The sequence below is a fragment of the Rhinatrema bivittatum genome, chromosome 4 (assembly GCF_901001135.1).
Source record: "Rhinatrema bivittatum chromosome 4, aRhiBiv1.1, whole genome shotgun sequence".
In the NCBI taxonomy this organism is placed as follows: Eukaryota; Metazoa; Chordata; class Amphibia; order Gymnophiona; family Rhinatrematidae; genus Rhinatrema; species Rhinatrema bivittatum.
In genome coordinates this window covers 462,676,932-462,695,854 of record NC_042618.1, presented here as the reverse complement: position 1 = coordinate 462,695,854, position 18,923 = coordinate 462,676,932, and the positions used below count along the sequence as shown (strand labels likewise).

The following is an 18,923-nucleotide window of genomic DNA, read 5'->3' as shown; positions in this document are numbered from 1 at the left end:
CTCCGCTGGTGTCTGGTATTCTTTCTCCGCAGGAGGAGTGGGACGAGGGCCAGTGGGATGCTCCTGGCCCTTCGCAGCGGGAGGCTTGGCGGACGGCAGCGGTGTCAGCTGAGCGCGGTATGCCTCGGGCGCCGGAGGGGCCTGTCGGTGCTGCGGAGGAGGAGCGGCTTCCTCAGGGTGAGTTGGTTATCTTTCCTCGGGAAGGGGAGAGGGTGTCGGTGGGTGCCTTGGAGGATGGAGGGGTGGGGGCGTTAGGTGCGGGGGGGGGTGGCGCCAGTCCGAGGGGGGGACGACGCGGGCGTGGCTGCGGGGCGCAAGAAGGGAAAAGGGAGAAAAAAGCGAGGGCGCTCGAGTTCGTCTGCGTCTACCTCGTCTTCCTCCTCCTCCTCGTCCGACTCTTCTGATTCGGGTCAGTCCATGGGCGCTGGGGCGCCGAGTGCGGCCTCTGATAGGAACCCGCCTGCTTTGGTGGCCCTTACGGAGTTATGGGAGGAGGTTCCCCGGAGCCTTAGGAAGAAAATTTACGGCAGAAAGTTTATTGATATTTTCCGGCTCATGGAGGGTCGTAGGGGTCGGAGGAAGGGGAAGAAGAAGAGGAAGACCGGGGATCGTTTTCCCGGGGCGCATCCTACGGTGGCCAGAAATGTCCATAATTGGATGCGGGCTTTTTTGCGTTTGGCCAGCGTCATAGGGCACCGGGACCCTAAACAGTACGGTCCCTTGCTGGCGTATGGTGACGCCATTCTGGCCGCCAGCAAAACGTACGAGGGTTGGTCGTGGTTGAACTACGACGAGCGGTTCCGGGATCGGATGGAGGGTAACAAGTTCATGACTTGGGGTACGCAGGATGTGGGCCTTTGGCTGACGCAGATGACGTCCAAGACTCCTGTTAGTTCGGGACTGCAGGGCGGTAGTTCTGGTCGGCCTTTTCGTTCGGGGCCTCCCGCGGCTGGAGCGGGGCGGCAGACTGTCGGGACCGGTGATGTCTGCTGGCGGTTTAATAGGTCGTCCTGTCTTTTCCCGGATTGTAAGTTCCGGCACGTGTGCGCCTCCTGTGGGGCTGGTCACCCCTCCTCTCGCTGCGGACGGCGACAAGGGGAGGGAGGGGGGGTTCCCCCGGGACCCAAAGCCCCTGGTAAGTAACACCTTTGCTAGGGCGGCCACTCCGATCAGGGTTGAGGCGTTGGTTCCCTGGTTGCGGGCTTACCCCAAGCCGGAGGTGGCTCGGCTCCTTTTTGACGGGTTCTCTGGGGGATTTACTATTCCGTGTGCGGAGCAGGGGTTGGTGGGTGGGGGGATCTCTTGTCCTACGGTGACTCGGTTGTTGCCGGTGGTGACGGCCAAGTTGCACTCGGAAATTGAGCTAGGTAGGATAGCGGGCCCCTTTGAGGAGCCCCCGTTGCCCGATATGATTTGGTCCCCCTTGGCAATTGTTCCGAAGCGTGAAGCGGGTAAATACCGCCTAATACATAATCTCTCGTTCCCGGCTGGGGGGTCGGTTAACGATTGTATTCCAAGGGATTTGTGTGCGGTTCGCTACGCTTCCTTTGATTCGGCCGTGCGCAGGGTTCGGAGGTGTGGCTTGGGCGCCTTGATGGCCAAGGTGGATGTGGAATCCGCTTTTCGGCTGTTGCCTGTTCACCCGGGGTGTTTTCGTCTCCTGGGTTTTCGTTTTAATCACCGGTTTTATTTTGACAAGTGTATGCCCATGGGCTGTTCCATCGCCTGTGCGTACTTTGAGGCTTTTAGTTCCTTCATTCACTGGGTCGTGGAGGTACGGTCAGGGTCGCAAGGTATTGTGCATTACTTGGATGATTTCCTCTTTGTGGGGCGAGCAGGCACATTGGACTGTGCCATCTTGTTGCGCTGTTTCCAAGGGGTAGCCAGGGATTTTGGTCTGCCGCTGGCGTCCGGTAAGACGGAAGGCCCGTGCTCTCGTCTGGTCTTCCTGGGCATCGAGTTGGATTCCGTAGCCATGCGTTCGCGTTTGCCGGATGACAAGGTGCGGAGGCTGCGGGAGTTGGTACGGAGGGCGGTGGAGCGGCCTAAGTTGTCCCTGGTAGAGTTGCAGTCCTTGGTAGGGAGCCTTAATTTCGCGTGCAGGGTGATCCACATGGGTCGGGTCTTCTTGCGACGGCTGTCTGCGGCTATGGCTGGCGTGCTCCGTAGGCATCATAGGATTCGGGTGACTGCGCCGATGCGGGCGGACTTGCGTGTGTGGGACGGATTTTTGGTGGATTTCAATGGATCGGAATTCTGGCAGACGGACCCCACATCCAATTTTGCTCTGGAGCTGTACACCGATGCGGCGGGGTCGGCGGGCTTTGGGGCGTATTTTCGGGGGTCTTGGTGTGCTGCGGCGTGGCCGGACGCTTGGGCTCAGTCTGGGGTAACGAGGAACATCACCTTCCTGGAGCTCTTTCCTATTGTGGTGGCCCTTCATATCTGGGGCGAGCGGTTGACTGGGAAGAGAGTCGTATTCTGGTGCGATAATCTGGGGGTGGTGGAGGTGATCAATAGGAGGTCCGCTAAGTGCCTGTTGGTGTCGGACCTCTTACGGGAGTTGGTGTTGCGTTGCATGTCTCTCAATGTGACTGTTTGGGCTCGGCATGTTCCTGGTGCTGTTAACACTATCGCTGACTCTCTCTCGTTTTAAGTGGGACTTGTTCCGAGAATTGGCCCCGGATGCGGATCTTCGCGGGACTTCGGTGCCGTCTTTCCTTTGGAAATTTGGTTCCCGGAAGCCTGGATGTTGCTGAGGTCTTCGCTGGCGCCCTCCACGTGGTCTGCTTACGTGGGTGGGGCGCGCAAGGTGGTTGAATTTCTTTCTTCTGTTGGTTGGGCGGGGGGCCCGGTATCGGATGGCTTGGTTTTGCTTTTCTTGGAGGAGGCCCGGCGCCTGGGTGGTTCTCGGGCGGCTGTGACTCGGCAGTTGGCCGGGTTCTCCTTCTTCATGCGAGCGCATGGGTGGGGATTCCCCTCTGGGCGGTTCCTGGTGCGGCGGTTGTTGTTGGGCTGGTCCCGGTGTTCGGCGAGGCCGGTGGATAGACGGTGGCCGATTACGCATGATATCTTGGTGCTGCTCTGGGAGTCGTTAGCGGGGGTCTGTTCTTCTCCTTATGAAACCGTTCTGTTTCGGACGGCATTCGTCTGGGCCTTTTTCGGCGCTTTCCGGGTAAGTGAGCTGGTTGCTCGGTCGGCGTCCAGTGTGGAGTTTCCCGGCCTCTTGGCTGCGCATGTGGTGGTCACCACTTCCTCGGTTGCCATTCGCATACCACGGTCCAAGACGGATCAGCGTGGCCGTGGTTCTTCGGTGGTGTTACAGGCGGTTCCGGGTTTGCGTACTTGCCCGGTGGCTAACGCGGCGCGGTACTGCCTTGTTCGGGCTTGGGGTGCGGTCCAATTTTTGGTTCATGCCGATATGCGGCCACTGACGAAGTATCAGTTTGAGATGGTTCTTCGTTCCGCCTTGACTGCCGTGGGGCTCGACGCTCGGTCCTTCGGGACGCATTCCTTCCGTATTGGGGCGGCTACGGCTGCTTCAGAGGCGGGGTTGCCGGAGGGAGTCATCTGTAGGATTGGCAGGTGGCGTTCCAGGGCGTACAGGGGTTATGTGCGTTCCAGGCCGCCCCAGCCGTGAGCAGTAGTTACCTTTGTTTTCTTTTCAGGTGCGGTGCCTGCTGGGAAGTCCGCGTGGATCATCGGCCACTCGTATACCCACTGGGCGCATAAGCATGCGTGCGGACGTCCTTATGGGCCCCATCTGGAGTTACAACGCAGGGGGGTGACGGTGTTTTGGTTGGGGAGGAGGGGTATGGTTTGGGGTGACTTGCTTGCGTGTGTGCGGCGGGAGCGGGATCGGTTGGGTCCTCCGCAAGCGGTGGTAATTCACCTTGGGGGGAATGATTGGGGAAAGATGTCCAGCAGGCAGTTTATTGGTATGGTGCGTAGCGATTTGATGGCAGTGTCCCTTTTGTTGCCGTCCACGGTTCTTTTGTGGTCGGATATCATCCTGCGACCCGCTGAGGCGCCTAGGGTCATTTGGAGGAGGAGTAGAGCTAAGGCCAACCAACAGATTGGGTCCTGGTTAGAAAGGGTGGGAGGCAGGCACATTCGTTACGAATGGTCTTGGGGTTCCTCCTCAGGTCTTTTTGGTAAAGACGGGGTGCACTTATCATTCCTTGGCATGGATCTCTTTTTGAATTCCATACAGGAAGCCTTGGAGGACATTTTTCCCCGGTGATTGGGTCCGCATCTTTGGGGGGTCACGGGTTTGTTTTACCCGTGTCTATGGCGGATGGCCCGAGCCAATGCAAGTCAATTATTATGTAAAGTTGGTCGCCATTAAAGGGGGGGGCAACTGGGGGCTATTGTCTGAGTGGAAGGCCCCTTGCTAGGAGAAGGCGGGGGCCGCATTGGCCTGATTCCTTGCTCGCCAGCGGCGGGAGTCCACCGGATGAACCTCTTGCTTAATGGCGGCGGAGGTCTGATCTTGGTGTAGGGGCCGGTGGGGGTGTTTGAGTCGGTTGGCTGGTATTGACCGCTTGGCTGAAAGGCGGCGGTCAATGGGGGATGTTGGGATAAGTTATTGTTAAGCATTAAATGTTATAAGGCTCGGGTCTCCTGGTCAATAAAGCTGCGGCCCTGTTTTTACCCAATCTTTTGTGGTGTCAGTTTGTACAAAGGGCGGTTGTGAGTGAGTGAGGTCCTGGATGCCCATATTATACTGTAGACAGACTCAAGACCAATGGTTATGCTCCCCTGCCAGCAGATGGAGACTGAGTCAAAGCTGTGGTCACACCCTAGATATACCCCTGCAGTGATCTTAGCCTTTCAGTATTCTCTAAAAGAGACTGGACATAATATTGAACATATCTGCAGCCTTAAGAGGGAGCTGAACATCAGCTGTTTTAGAAAGTTAAGCAGCTCATCTCACCTGGTAACAAGCCTTTCCATAACAGGCTTCTTGTGCATACTGTCTTTACTGTATATTAGTAGAAAGCAGGATGTTTGGGCTAGTTTGGAAACGCCATGCCTGCTTTCCAGCTCAGGTCTTCTGTTGTCTATGTTACCTGGAGATGCTGCAGAGGCAACATTTAAAGTCCCTAGGAGGGCATCCCAGTTGTTGCAGTGGTGATAACTGGTGCTGGATTTGCTGCTAGATTTAAGGCTCATAACTGCAGGGTTCTGAAAGGGGAAAGGGGGATCTGCCTTGACAAAAGGATCATCACTCCAATAACTGGGCTGTGATGTGAATATACAGGAAAAATCCCTGGGTAACCATGAAAGCTCATGGTGCAGGATCCCATGCCTGGTTCAGACTAAGCTGGAAAACCAAAGCGGTGGCAGAAGTCTTACTATATACTGCTTTCATTTAGGTGCACTGAAAGCTTAACATTAAAGGGTTTTGCTGCAATATGCCATTCACAGAGCCACACAATATTCAAAAGGTTACAGAATATATTACCTTATCATATAAGGGTTGATAAAGAGCAGCATATTTTCGTTCCAACTCGTGAACTTCCTCATAGAACTTGGCTTCAATTTGGGCACACTTAACCTGAAGATTCTTGAGTGCATTCACCCGCCTCTTAACTACTTTAGGCAAACTGAAAGATCAAATATAGCATAGTCAGAAATCAAATGTGGCTTGGATTCTACACACATTCAACTCCTAGGTCAGACTGCTTCATAACAATTCCCGATACAGCACTGAAAGATTGCTTTTCTGTATTCATGACATTGATGGTAGACGTCATAAGGTGCGAGACCTTAAGGTTTGCCACCTGCCTTGTATCAATACTAACCAAGTCTCACCCAGTGTGCAAGCAGGGAAGTCAGATCTTTCATTGAAATGGTAGTTGGGCTGTTCAACTTAATTGGATTAAACTCATTAGCCAGCTTCATAGTCCGACTGTTAGAAGCAGTGAATTTTTAACAGTCTAGAAGTTAGACTGCCAAATGTTTTAGCAGAGAGCTCTTGAAGTGGAAGTCAAGTCTCCTTTGCACAGCAGCTACAGAGGATGTGTTTAAGCCCAGTGTATACACTACATAACAAGTTAGGGAAAGTGATAGCACATTCTTTAAGGGAAGCCCTAATGAATGGGAACAATGTAGAGAATTTTGTGACTAGTTTAAGTTTTTGCTTTATTGTTAATACTATTTAAGTCTGTCCCAAGCATCCTAGTCTGCCTTAATCAGAAACTCTCCAGTCTGCTTTAACACAGCAGAGAACTACAAGACCACTAGTCTACAGCAGAGCAGAGGGTCTGTATCCAGCCGGCAAGGCAGATCCACATCTCCAAGAAATCAGAAAGATGCCCATCCTAGAAAAGATTGGCTGGCCACAAGTAGTGTTCAAGCTGAGGATTTCGGGCCAGGACACCGTAGTCCTTTGAGTTTGACCTGATGAACTGGGAATTAAAAACACTTACACTTGAATCCACTTCATCTTCCACAGAATTCTGTCCCAATGAAGGAGCTGCCTAGTAGATAAGTATGGGCTCTGGCAAAGAGGGACCTTAAGTCTATAACTTGCAAACTGTTCAGCTTTGTATGCATGTCTTACAAGACACCAACATTCCTCAACTCCCAAATCAGAGAAGCTCCATCCAGTGGCTAAGGAGGGGATCATCACATAAAGGAATGGGACCATTAAAGACATTGATCAGGGTACAGCACCCAAGTACCATAAGATTTGCCATATTGGGTCAGACCAAAGGTCCATCAAGCCCAGTATCCTGTTTCCAACAATGGCCAATCCAGGTCACAAGTACCTGGTAGGATCCCAAAAGGTCAATAGATTCCATGCAGCTTATCCCTGGGCTATCAATTGATTTCCCCAGTCCACCTTAAAGTTTTATGGACTTTTCTTCCAGAAAAGTATATAAACCTTTTAAACCCAGCTATGGGAACAGCTTTAATCATATCCTCTGGCAATGAATTCCAGAATTTAATTATACTCAAGAGTATAAAAACTATATATACATTTAAGACAAATAGCAAAAAATATCACCTAGTAACTTCACTGCAGATCCCCTAGTCTGTACTTTTTGAAAGTACGAACACTTGCATTTACCATTTCCACTCCATTTTATACACTTCTATCATATCTCCCCTCTAAGCTGAACCACCATAACCTCTAGCTTTTCCTCATAGGGGAGTTATTCCATCCCCCATCATTTTGGTCACCCTTCTCTGCATTTTTCTAATTCCACTATAACGTTTTTGAAGTGTGATCAAAAGAGTGATCAAAAATGCACACAAGATTGTGGAGCAATGCAGAGGCATGATATTGTTTTATTCATTCCTTTCCTATTAATGCCAAGCATTTTATTTGCTTTCTTAGCCAGACTCTTAAGGATTAACATAACCACAACGCTTAGATCCTTTTCCTTGGATTGATGACTTGCAGGAGGACCCTGTGAGACTGGAAGTTTGGACTGCCAAATGGCAGATAAAACTTAATGTGGACAAGTGCATATAGGGAAAAATAACCCTTGCACAATGCAGGTCCTTTCTTAGGAGTTACCATGCAGGAAAGATCTAGGCATCATAGTGGATAATACATTGAAACTGTTGGCTGTGTGTGCTATGGAGAATTTTGTGACTCCAATGTGGAGCTATATTTTGGGTTTTTCTCTACACGCACTTTAAGTCGTCTTCCATTTGGATGCCCAATGTGGACAAGTGCAGTCTTACAAAGTCCTCTTGTGATTTAACTTTGAATAATTTTGTATCAGAAAATTTGATCACCTCACTTCACCCTCCACTGCCTCAGGTGAAGACTTAATGAAAGGCTTCTGGGGACCAGGAATTCCCTACAGTACCAGACTATTTGTTTATTTAAAAAAAAACTTATATAACCTATTGATGATTTGGATAAGGTCCAGAGTGTCTGTATAGCAGCGCACTCGGAGGTAGCTAAGCTTTGGAAGCAGCAGAGTCCACCTAGTTTGGGCCAAGGGCAAGCGCGCCTGCACACTTATCAGCTGGGTCGCCTCACGGCAGTGCATCGCAACAGACTAGGAGCCTTTCAGAAAGTTTGGGCTCCTTATATTAGGTGGTTGGGAACTCTTGACTCACCTAGCTCTTGTTAGGGGATTACCTATTACATCGCCTGAATAGACACTGCTACAGATTGATTAGTGACGCCCTTTGACTTATTTCCCTTTACCTCTTTATTGTTATACCTTCAGTGCATACAGTCTCGACTACCTTTGTTTCGCCTGGCATCTGCTACCTTCATGGGGACGGATGTCAGACGGGATGACTCACGGACCCATACTCATTTTTGTACTTGCGTTGCAAGGGGGGAGGGGGTGAAAGGGAATATGTTTTGTATGGTACATTATGCAACTAGTCACATGCATTCCTTGTTGAAAAACATGCTCTGACGGTTTATGTACACACGTTTCTCTATTTTCTCGGCTCATTTGCTGTATACATTTACCTGTTTGAGTCAATAAAAATCTTTAAATAAAAAAACTTATATACTATTTGGCTTAAACCATCATAATGGTTTACAGTATTTGTCAATATCTAACAAAAACAGTACAGAAATCAAAAGCATCATTCTTAAAATTAAACAAAAATTACAATTTAAAATCAAGTTTCTCATTCATCTAAACATTCATATCATTAGCAGTTCAAAAGCTTATGCTGCATGGTATATTCTAAGTTGATACTGAAAATACTTATTTGGTCTCTATTTTGTCTGTATCAAAGGCTTGCTTGTATAGCCAGATTTTAATTTTCTTAAATTGTCTCCGGTTAGTTTCTAATCTTAACTCTATAGGCAGTTTGTTCCAAATTGTTGGTCCAGCCAGTGTCAGAGCTCTTTCCCTTACAGATGTTAACTTGCTGATACCAATGATTGAATAGATAGAAGTCCTTTATTGGCAGATCTTAAATTTCTCTATGGTGTGTGTGTAGTCTTATTACTGCATTTAGCCATTCAACATTTTCATTATGAACTGCTTTATGTAAGATACATAACGCCTTGTATTGGACCCTAACCTGTTCTAGTGGTCAGGTATGAAAGCATATAAACAAATTAAGAGTTAAAATTTCAGGTTGCTAAAAAATGCTTTCAATAGGTCGAGTTCAGAAAATATTTCTTAAACTGGGAGGAGAGTTGTATGATAGGTAAAATTCCAGTATCTGGTCTAAAGATTCATATGAGAAAAACAATGATGTTCCTGTTATGTAAACAGCCATCTTAAGCAGAAACATAGCAGATCATAGCTCCCTACAGAATGATCGTCAAGTTAAGACTGCAGAAGAGAGGAAAGCTTGTCCTGCAAGATCTACAAGGGTTATTCAGACAAAACACAGCATACTAGGAAATGCTTGATGCTGAGAGCTAGAATACCAACCTAGCTATGAAGATTTAAGATTTCCAGTAGTGGACATAGGACATCACTGAACATTAAACATTCTAAATTTAACAGACTTACACTTAAAGCTAACATATTCCTTAAGTGCAATATTAGTATAGTTAAAATACTATATAGTATAATCCCTTTTCACACAGTGTTCAATACTTGAAGTTAGGACCAAATGCTATGAAAATGAAATGATCAAGTCACCCATGGTCTCACCCAGGTGACATGTTAAGGTTTTCAACTCGATTGGCTTTTCTGTCAAACCGTCTGGGCAGATAAAGTGTAAATCAAAACAAAGGAGAAGGGATGTGCACACATTTTCTTTTCATTGGTGTTTCATTTTCGGGTCCAGGGTGGGCCATTTTGGTCCACTCCTTGAACCCAAAAACTTTTTTCATTGCTATTTTGGGAAAAATGCCCACCCCTTCAAATGATTTAACTATAATCCCCTCACCCTGGTGGTCCCAGGAGCAATCTCCCCCTCTCAGGCAGTTGCCTGCCAGTAATCAAAATGGCACCAGTGGCCCAAGAAGGGGAGATAGCTCCCAGGACCTCTGCTGGACCACCAGGGACTTTTGGCAAATCTTGAGGGGGGTATAATTAAATTTGAAGGGTTAGGGTGGGTTTGGGGCTTTTTCTTTTTTTTTTTTTTTCTTTTTTTTTAAATGTGCCTTTTCTCCCCCCCCCCCCCCCCCCAAAAAAAATAGGAAAACCACAAAATGTTTTTCATTTTGTCAGCACCCTGAAATGCAACGAAATAGGAAATAAAGATGATTCTTATTTCATTGCAAATGAATGACCATCCCTACAAAGGAGTGCAAAAGCCACTCAAAATCTGTATAGCAGTAATAAGAAAAGCTGAAACTGCTTTTGAAAACCAATAAAGATTTAAAATTGTAGAAGAGCAGCATAGACAGTTACTGAAGTAGCAACATGCAAGTGCCATGGTGTGACAATAGAGAAATTACTTAACTGATAATGTCATTTTCCTTAGTGTAGACAGATGACTCCGGACCAATGGTTATGCTCCCCTGCCAGATTAGAGATTTCAAAGCTGATGTCACCCTACATACATCCCTGCAGTGACCTCAGCCCTCCAGTATTCTCTTCAAAAGCCACTGTGGACCAACTAGTGAAAAAAAGCCTTAAAATGTGATTAAAAACTGATAACCTAAACCGTACACAACCAAACACTGAAGCACATTAAGAATATAGGTGCCCTGATCTAGGGACTGGATGAAGGCTTACCCATAATCTCTTGGATTGATATCCACTCCACAGGCAAATCCTTGGACTCAGCATCCCACCCTCAGCTACCCATCTGTCTACACTAAGAAAAACGAAATTGAGGTAAGAAATTTCTTCCTTTCCTAGCATGTAGAGCCAGATGGACTCAGGACCAATGAGAAGCTACCCCCAATCAGGGCAGCAGGCTGCCCGTGGTCCAGTTAACTCTGCCCTTGCAAAGGGTGAGTCCTCTTGGGCCTCTACGCCAGGCGATAGAACCTGGATGAGGTGTGCAAGGACACCGCCACTTGGTGGATATTGACGGGAGACAGCAGTCAAACTTCTGCCCATGAGAGCGCCTGAGCCCTGGTGGAATGAGCTTTAACCTGAGAAGATAATGGCTTTCCTGTCTCCACCTCCTTAATCCAGCAAGCTATGGTAGTCCACAAAGCTGGTTTGCCCTGCTTCCTTCCACCATGAAGGATGAACAAGAGAGTACAACATAAGATGCCATACTGGGTCACACCAAGGGTGCATCAAACCCAGCATCCTGTTTCCAGCAGTGGCCAATCCAAGTCACAAGTACCTGGCAAGGACCCAAACATTAGAACACAAGCTACTATTGCTTATTACAGTAATGGTTTATGGATTTTTCCTCTAGGAACTTCTCCAAACCTTTTTTAAACCCAGATACACTACCATAACCACATCCTCTGGCAATTAATTCCAGAGCTTAATTATGTGCTGAGTGAAAAAATATTGGTTTAAATGAGCTACCTGCTAACTTCAAGGAGTGCCCCCTGGTCCTATTATCTGAGGGTAAATAACTGATTCACATTAACTTGTTCAAGTTCTTTCATGATTTTGTAGACTATCATATCCCCCCCTCAGTCTTCTCCAAACTGAACAGCCCTAACTTCTTTAGCCTTTCCATGCCCCATATTTTGATCACCCTTCTCAGCATGCTCCACTGCAACTATATCCTTTTTAAGATGTGATGACCAGAATTGCACAGTATTCAAGGTACTGTCTCACAATGGAATGACGGGCATTACAACATCCGTTTTATTTGCCATTTCCTTCCTAATTTCTAATACTGTTTGCTTTTTTTTTTTATCTCCATAGCACACACAGCCAACAGTTTCAATGTATTATCCACTATGATGCCTAGATCTTTCCTGCATGGTAACTCCTAAGAAAGGACCTGCATTGTGCAAGGGTTATTTTTCCCTATATGCACTTGTCCACATTAAGTTTTATCTGCCATTTGGCAGTCCAAACTTCCAGTCTCACAGGGTCCTCCTGCAAGTCATCACAATCTGCTTGAGATTTAGCTACTCTGCATAATTGTATGTCATCCACAAATTTGATCACCTCACGCGTCATACCCCTTTCCAGATAGTTTATAAATTATAAAGCACTGGCCCAAGTACAGATCTGAGGCACTCCATTTACCTTTTTCCAGTGTGAAAACTGACCATTTAATCCTACTATTTCCTGTCTTAACCAACTTGCAATCCACAAGAGTGACATTGCTTCCTAGCCCATGACTTTTTAGTTCTTAGAAGCCTCTCATGTGGGTCTTTGTCAAACACCTTCTGAAAATCCAAATACCACATCTACTAGTTCCAAATGTTTATTCACCCCTTCAAAAAAGTGTGATGATTTTTGAGGCAAGACGTCCCTTGGGTAAATCCATGTTGGCTGTGTCCCAAACTATGTCTTATCTAAATGTTGTGATTTTATTCTTTAACAGTCTCCACAATTTTTCCCAGCACTGAAGTCAGGCTCACTGGTCTATAGTTTCTGGATCATCCCTGGACCCCTTTTTAAATATAGGGGTTATAATGGCCATCTTCCAATCTTCAGGTACATGTTTTTAATGAAAGGTTACAAATTTCTTTTTTTTTTTTCAGAACCTTGGGGTGTATATCTGGTCCAAGTGATTTACTATTTAGTTTGTCATTCAGGCCTACCACATCTTCCAGGGTCACCATGATTTGGTTCAGTTGATCTGAATCACCCATGAAAACCTCCAGAACTGGTCTCTCCAACATCCTCTTTAGTAAACACCAAAGCAAAGAAATCATTTAATCTTTCCACAATGGCCTTATCTTCTAAGTGCCCCTTTATCTCCATCATACAACAGTCCAGACTCCCTGGCAGGCTTTCTGCTTCAGATATGTTTTTAAAAAAAGTTTGAGTTTTTGCCTCTATGGCCAACTTTTCAAATTCTTAGCCTGTCTTATCAATGTCTTTCAATTAACTTGCCAATGCTTTATCCTATTTTCTTCTGATGGATCCTTCTTCCAATTTTTGAATGAAGATCTTTTGGCTAGAATCTCACCTCACTTTTTACCATGCAGGTAATAGTTTTACCTTCCTTCCACCTTTAATGCATGATTTACATCTTGTCTGTGCTTCTAGGATGGTATTTAACAATGCCTGTTGCACACTTTTTATCTTTGTAGCTGCACCTTTCAGTTTTTTTTTCTAACTAGTTCTCATTTTCTCAGTTTTGTTTTTTTTTGAAAGTTTAGCACTAGAGCTGTGGATTTACTTACTGTCCCCCTTTCCAGTCATTAATTCAAATGTGATCATATGATCACTATTGCCAAGCAGCCCCACCATGTCTCACCAAATCCTGCATTCCACTAAGAATTAAAATTGCTCCTGCTACGTAAGAACATAAGAAATTGCCATGCTGGGTCAGACCAAGGGTCCATCAAGCCCAGCATCCTGTTTCCAACAGAGGCCAAAGCCAGGCCACAAGAACCTGGCAAGTACCCAAACACTAAGAAGATCCCATGCTACTGATGCAATTAATAGCAGCGACTATTCCCTAAGTAAAACTTGATTAATAGCCATTAATGGACTTCTCCTCCAAGAACTTATCCAAACCTTTTTTGAATCCAGCTACACTAACTACACTAACCACATCCTCTGGCAAATTCCAGAGCTTTGTGCGTTGAGTGAAAAATAATTTGTTCCATCCCCTTTATCATTTTGGTTGCCCTTTGTCAAACGCCTTCTGAAAATCCAAATACACTACATCTACTGGTTCACCTTTATCCACATGTTTATTAACCCCTTGTTGGTTCCAGTACCAATTGCTCCATTAAACTGTCTTATTCCATCCAGGAACTCTAGTATGCCCCATTTCACTTACCCAGTCAATATTGGGGTAATTGAAATCTCATTACTGCACTACCAGTTTGGTTAGCTTCCCTAATGTCTTAGCATTCACTGTCAGTCGTTCACCATTTTGGTCAGGTGGAAGTAGTATACTCCTATCACTGTTCCCTTCCAACACACAAGGGATTTCTACCCATAAAGATTAGATTATGCATTTAGTCTCATGCAGGATCTTTATCCTGTTGGACTCTATGCCATCCCAGACATAACAAAAACTTCCCCCCCCCCCCCCCAGAGACAGCAATGCAAACCCAAATATTCCAAGATGTTTCTTCTGTATTTGGTTATGCATGGTGTTGTATCAACTTGAAAACCATGGCAACTATGAATTGCTCCTATGTTTGTTTGTTATACAATGCCAATAAAAGAATACAAAAAAAACCATTCCCCCGGCCACTAAGATGCTCCTCTGTCATTGCAATATAATTTGTACCCCGATATACCACTATCCCATTGGTTCTCTTTCCACCATGTCTCTGAGATGCCAATTAAATCTATATCATTCACTACTATACAGAACTGTTTCAGACCAGTTCTGAAACTTCCAGATACCGCATCTAAAGTCTGACATTCGAGTGACAGAGGTGGTATTCCTCCGCGTCCTTGTGCTCATCTAGGGATGGTAATGAGATGGACTGATTCAAATGAAACTAAGACTACCCTGGGCAAGAAGGAAGGAACAGTACGAAGCTGTAACGCTCCTGGAGTCAGCCAGAGGAACGGTTCCTGACAATGCCTATATTTCAGAGATGCAACATGCCAGGCATTTAGCCACCAGGAACACCATTTTCAAGGTTAATAAATGCAAGGAAAGACTGCAATAGCCGAAAGGAGGGCCCTGCCAAAAGTTACAATACTAGATTAAGATTCCACAAGGGAACAGACCACTGTAGGGGTGGCTGGAAGTGCTTCAGCCCTTTCAGAAAACAGGCCATGTCGAATAAGCTGACAGGGAGGTTCTGTTCACCTTGCCCCTGAAACAGGAGAGAGACGCTACCTGCACCGTCAAGGAGTTAAGGGCCAAAACTTTATTCGAGGCATCCTGCAAAAATTCCAGAAGTGGGATTTTGACCGCCCAAGGGGAGGGGGAACACTGCATTCCTCACACCAGGCTTCAAATACTCTCCGGACCTGCACATATGCTAGGGACATAGAGAACATCCAAGCATTGAGTAAGTTGGCAATTACCACTGCAGAATATCCTTGCTTCATCAGGCAAGCCCCCTCAAGGGCCAGACTAAGAATAGAGTCCGATCCTTGTGAAGGACCAGTCCCTGCTGTAGGAGGCACAGGGGGTCTCCACCATGACTGTCTGCATAACAGACACCTGGGCCAATCTGGAGCTACTAGTAGGACTTATCCCCTGTGGTGCTCTTGGAATCTGTCCCAGGGGCTCCCAGTATCCTTAGGGTTTAGGAAACCAAGACCGGAAATTATTCTATGAAAGAACTGCAACATGGTTCAATACGGTTCCAACCCTGGGGGAATTTCTCCTTCTTCCAAAGGGTCCAGACTCATCTGGGTCCCTACCAGGGATGCCCTTGGTAAGGCAAGGCATGCCTCGCGATCTGGGAGATGGGAAGGGCTTACCGACTGAGGTTTGTGCAGACAGGGACAAACAAGGTAGCAGACTGCACCTGTACCAAGGCTCATAGACCCTAGAAAAATTCCACCCAAGAGAAGGCAGCCGGGTCCGTGCCTAGCCCAGGAGGTACTGAGGTAGGTGCTGCTGAATTTCCCTCCCATGGATGACCCAGTCAAGGGAGTACACAGATCTGGGGTACTTCCAGTTAAGGCTGTGGCTAACTCATCTCCTGAATGGAAGGAGCCAGGCTTAGCAGAGTCCAGAGAGGCAACTCCTGGGGCATCCTCACATTGCTGACAAGTTGGAATCCAGGTCAGACTGAAGCCCTAATATGACAAGCAGCACAGAGAGAAAGGCACTTATGTTTCTTAGCTGCCAGCACCATTGGCAGCACTAATTGTTCTACTGGCTTGCGCTGAAAATTCTGTGCACACAGATTGAGCGCCTAGGCGGGGTGCTGTACATACACAGCCCTTGCGCCCAGTTTATCATTTCCTGTGCTCACCAGGTTATGCACATAGGTATGCGTCTGAGGTTATGCGCATGGGATGTGTGCAGAGCCAACGCACTGAATGCAGACATCCTATGGGAGGGCAATATGGCATGCACAACATGGCTATTCAAAAAACTGCTTAAACCAAGTGTATCACTCATTCAAAAATCACACAACACTGGTAATATGCTGGAAGGATCCGGCAAATGAATTAATGTATAGCTTTCAACCAGACCTCATACACTTTAACCAGAGCTTTAAAACAAAATGCTCTGGGTGGATACCACATATCTTGGAAAGCTTATGTGCGTTGTGGTTTTAATCATTGGTTGTGAAGCTCAATTGCATTGCATTCTTCATTTTTTTCTTTTATATATTTTTTTTTGTATTGGATTATTTTTAGAGAGAATATAACATACTGTGGAAAGTACTTATCTTAAATATCACTTATTGTTTTATAGAAAGTACTTATCTTGAATATCACTTATTGTTTTATAGAAAGTACTTATCTTGAATGACGTTTACAGCTGAATGTCTTAAACTTTAAACCGGAACGCCGGAGTAATAGAAACAACTACGCCCTGCACAACATGGCGCCATGCACAACATGGCGCCACAGCAGCCTACTATGCGATGTGCCGACCAAGCCCAAAACTGGGCCCAGCCCCCCAGAGGGGCCACTAAACCCACTCTGAAGTCCACTTCCCCTTACCCCAAAACGGGCTTGGGAATGACGTTGGCACGGCACACCAAGCACGGAGATTGGAGGAAGGCTTACTGAAACCCCACTAATTGTCTGACTGGGAGGTAGATCTCAAAATAAAACAAAGACAACCCACAACTTACCTGGGTTTAGCACTTACCAGCTGAGTACAGAGACAGTCTCCAGCTGTAGGGGGGGAAGCTTTGGCTGTCACTGCCACACTCTGCTTCCTGCTCCCTTTTAGCTGCACAAGCAGCAAGTCCATGCTGGGAACCAGCTACCAGACCAAGGCAAGCCTCAGATCTCTGAAATTGCCTCAGGAATTCTCAACTGGGGAGGGACCTTTTAGGTATCACTGAAAGAGCAGGGCTCGATTTTTCTCCAATTTAAAATGTAGAATTTCTCCTTCCAAAATGTACAGCAATCCCCACAGGAAGAGGTATGTCCACCATCTGCTGGAGAGATGAAGTCACTGCAGGGCTGTACACAGGGTGATGTCAGCTTTTGAAATCCGACTCAAGTCTTATCTGCTGGCAGGGGAGCATAACCCATTGGTCTTGAGTCAATCTGGCTACACGCTAGGAAACCAGTAATTTGTCTTACCAATGCAGCATGTCTGCAAAACGTGTCTGGGGACTCAGTTGCTTCAATAATTGTCTATGCTGCTCTTTTATGATTTAAATAAGTCTGTTGGTTTTCACAAGCAGTTTCAGCGTTTATTACACTGTTATACAACAGATTGAGACTGGCTTTTGCATCTGTTACTTTGATGTTTATGGTGCAGCCTTTTATCCACATGTCCCAGATAAAGTGTACCCGAATTCCATGACCTCTTTATCCTATTAACACACCCAACCATAGCCTAACCTGTTTTCAGTGCAGACCCTCCTACCCTAGAAGAAAGTTGCGTGCCTATAATAGGAATACAGAGTTCTCTGTAGACAGCAAGACAAGTCAGCTATAACATGTGGGGGGGGACATCTGATAGCAACATGGACCCCCCCCAGGTTAAGAAGTGTTTCCATCTGCAGTCTCTGCCTTGTGAGCCCCTCAGTCTTTTCCAGAACTTAAACTGAAGCTAGGTAGTTTACTCTAAGGAAGCAAGGAGTAATAAGTATATGGCTTACTTATCCTGCTTGCTACAAAGAGCCCCCCCCCCCCCCCCATTACAAATAAGTAATTTGGCTTTCACTATCAAGCAAGATGAATCAGCTATAGCTTGTGGGGAGCCCTGAGCTGAGGGTTGACTTACAGGAGCAAAAATCAGTAGACAACCCAAAATCAAAGTGGTAGAGAAGAGACTGTGTGGCAAACAGGATGCACATAACTAGCTGTCCAAGACATCAAGAACATTTAGACAGCTTTGCAGATGTCATCCAATGAGCCATTAAGACATGACTCACAGATTCTGCCACATATGTTGTGATCCAGGCAGAATATAGTTTGACATTTTATTGTAAACAGATATGTTTCTTACAAATATCTGTATATAAAAATGAATAAAATAGTCTACTAGCCAATTAAAGTTTTGGTTACTGCCCTTCCAACTGGTTGGAATCAAACATGATGGTGAGATGGAGTCCTCTGCAATACACAAGGGCTCTTACAGTCCAAGGAGTGAAGAACCTGTTTGTCTGCATGTGGTTTTGGAAAGAACAGCTTGACTGATGTGGAAAGCACCCACTACTTTAAGAAACCTGGGGTGAAAAAGGAGAATTTTGAAAGAACTTTCACAATTAGGTATAACATTAAACCAGGGCCAGTTATTCACTCACTCATCCACCATCTTCTAGACAAGATTCAGGACCACTGAGGTTTGAAAGGTTTCCTCAAGTTGAGCCAGGACCACACTGATGTTCCAGTAGACTGTGTACCACAGACCCTTCATAAGCCTGGATGCTAGAGGGTGGAGAGGCGTTCCATCAATCCACTGCTGAAAAGCTGCAATGGAACTGAGACATGCTGAAAGAAGTGATGAGCCCAGAGTATGACAGGAGGAGAAATGAGGTGGAGTGTGTGTGTGGGGTGGGGGGGGGGTCAAAAAACTGAATTCATACCAAGCAGAAATTCTCTTCCACTTGAAACTAAGATCCTAGATATTTTCTACTTCCCTGGAAAGCAGCCAGGAGGATAGTCCTTGCACTCAATAGCTATACTGCAAGGATGAAGGAAGATTTGCATGGCAGATCTTCCCAGATTTGTTTAAGTCCAAGACCCACAACTAGACTAGTGGCTAAATGAGACAGGTAAGGATTTCATATAACCTAAGACTTGCCATACTGGGTCAGACCATCAAACCCAATATCCTGTTTCAGACAGTGGTCAATCCATGTC

At 46.3% G+C, this 18,923-nt stretch overlaps 1 protein-coding gene across 1 annotated transcript in view; it reads right to left on the bottom strand.

Annotated features, from left to right (window-relative positions):
- The window catches only part of NAP1L1 (nucleosome assembly protein 1 like 1), an 81,027-nt gene that overhangs the window by 48,118 nt on the left and 13,986 nt on the right, over positions 1-18,923 (bottom strand). Inside the window, 1 exon segment of the mRNA XM_029597147.1 lies at positions 5,468-5,609. Coding sequence (XP_029453007.1) covers positions 5,468-5,609 — 142 coding nt within the window.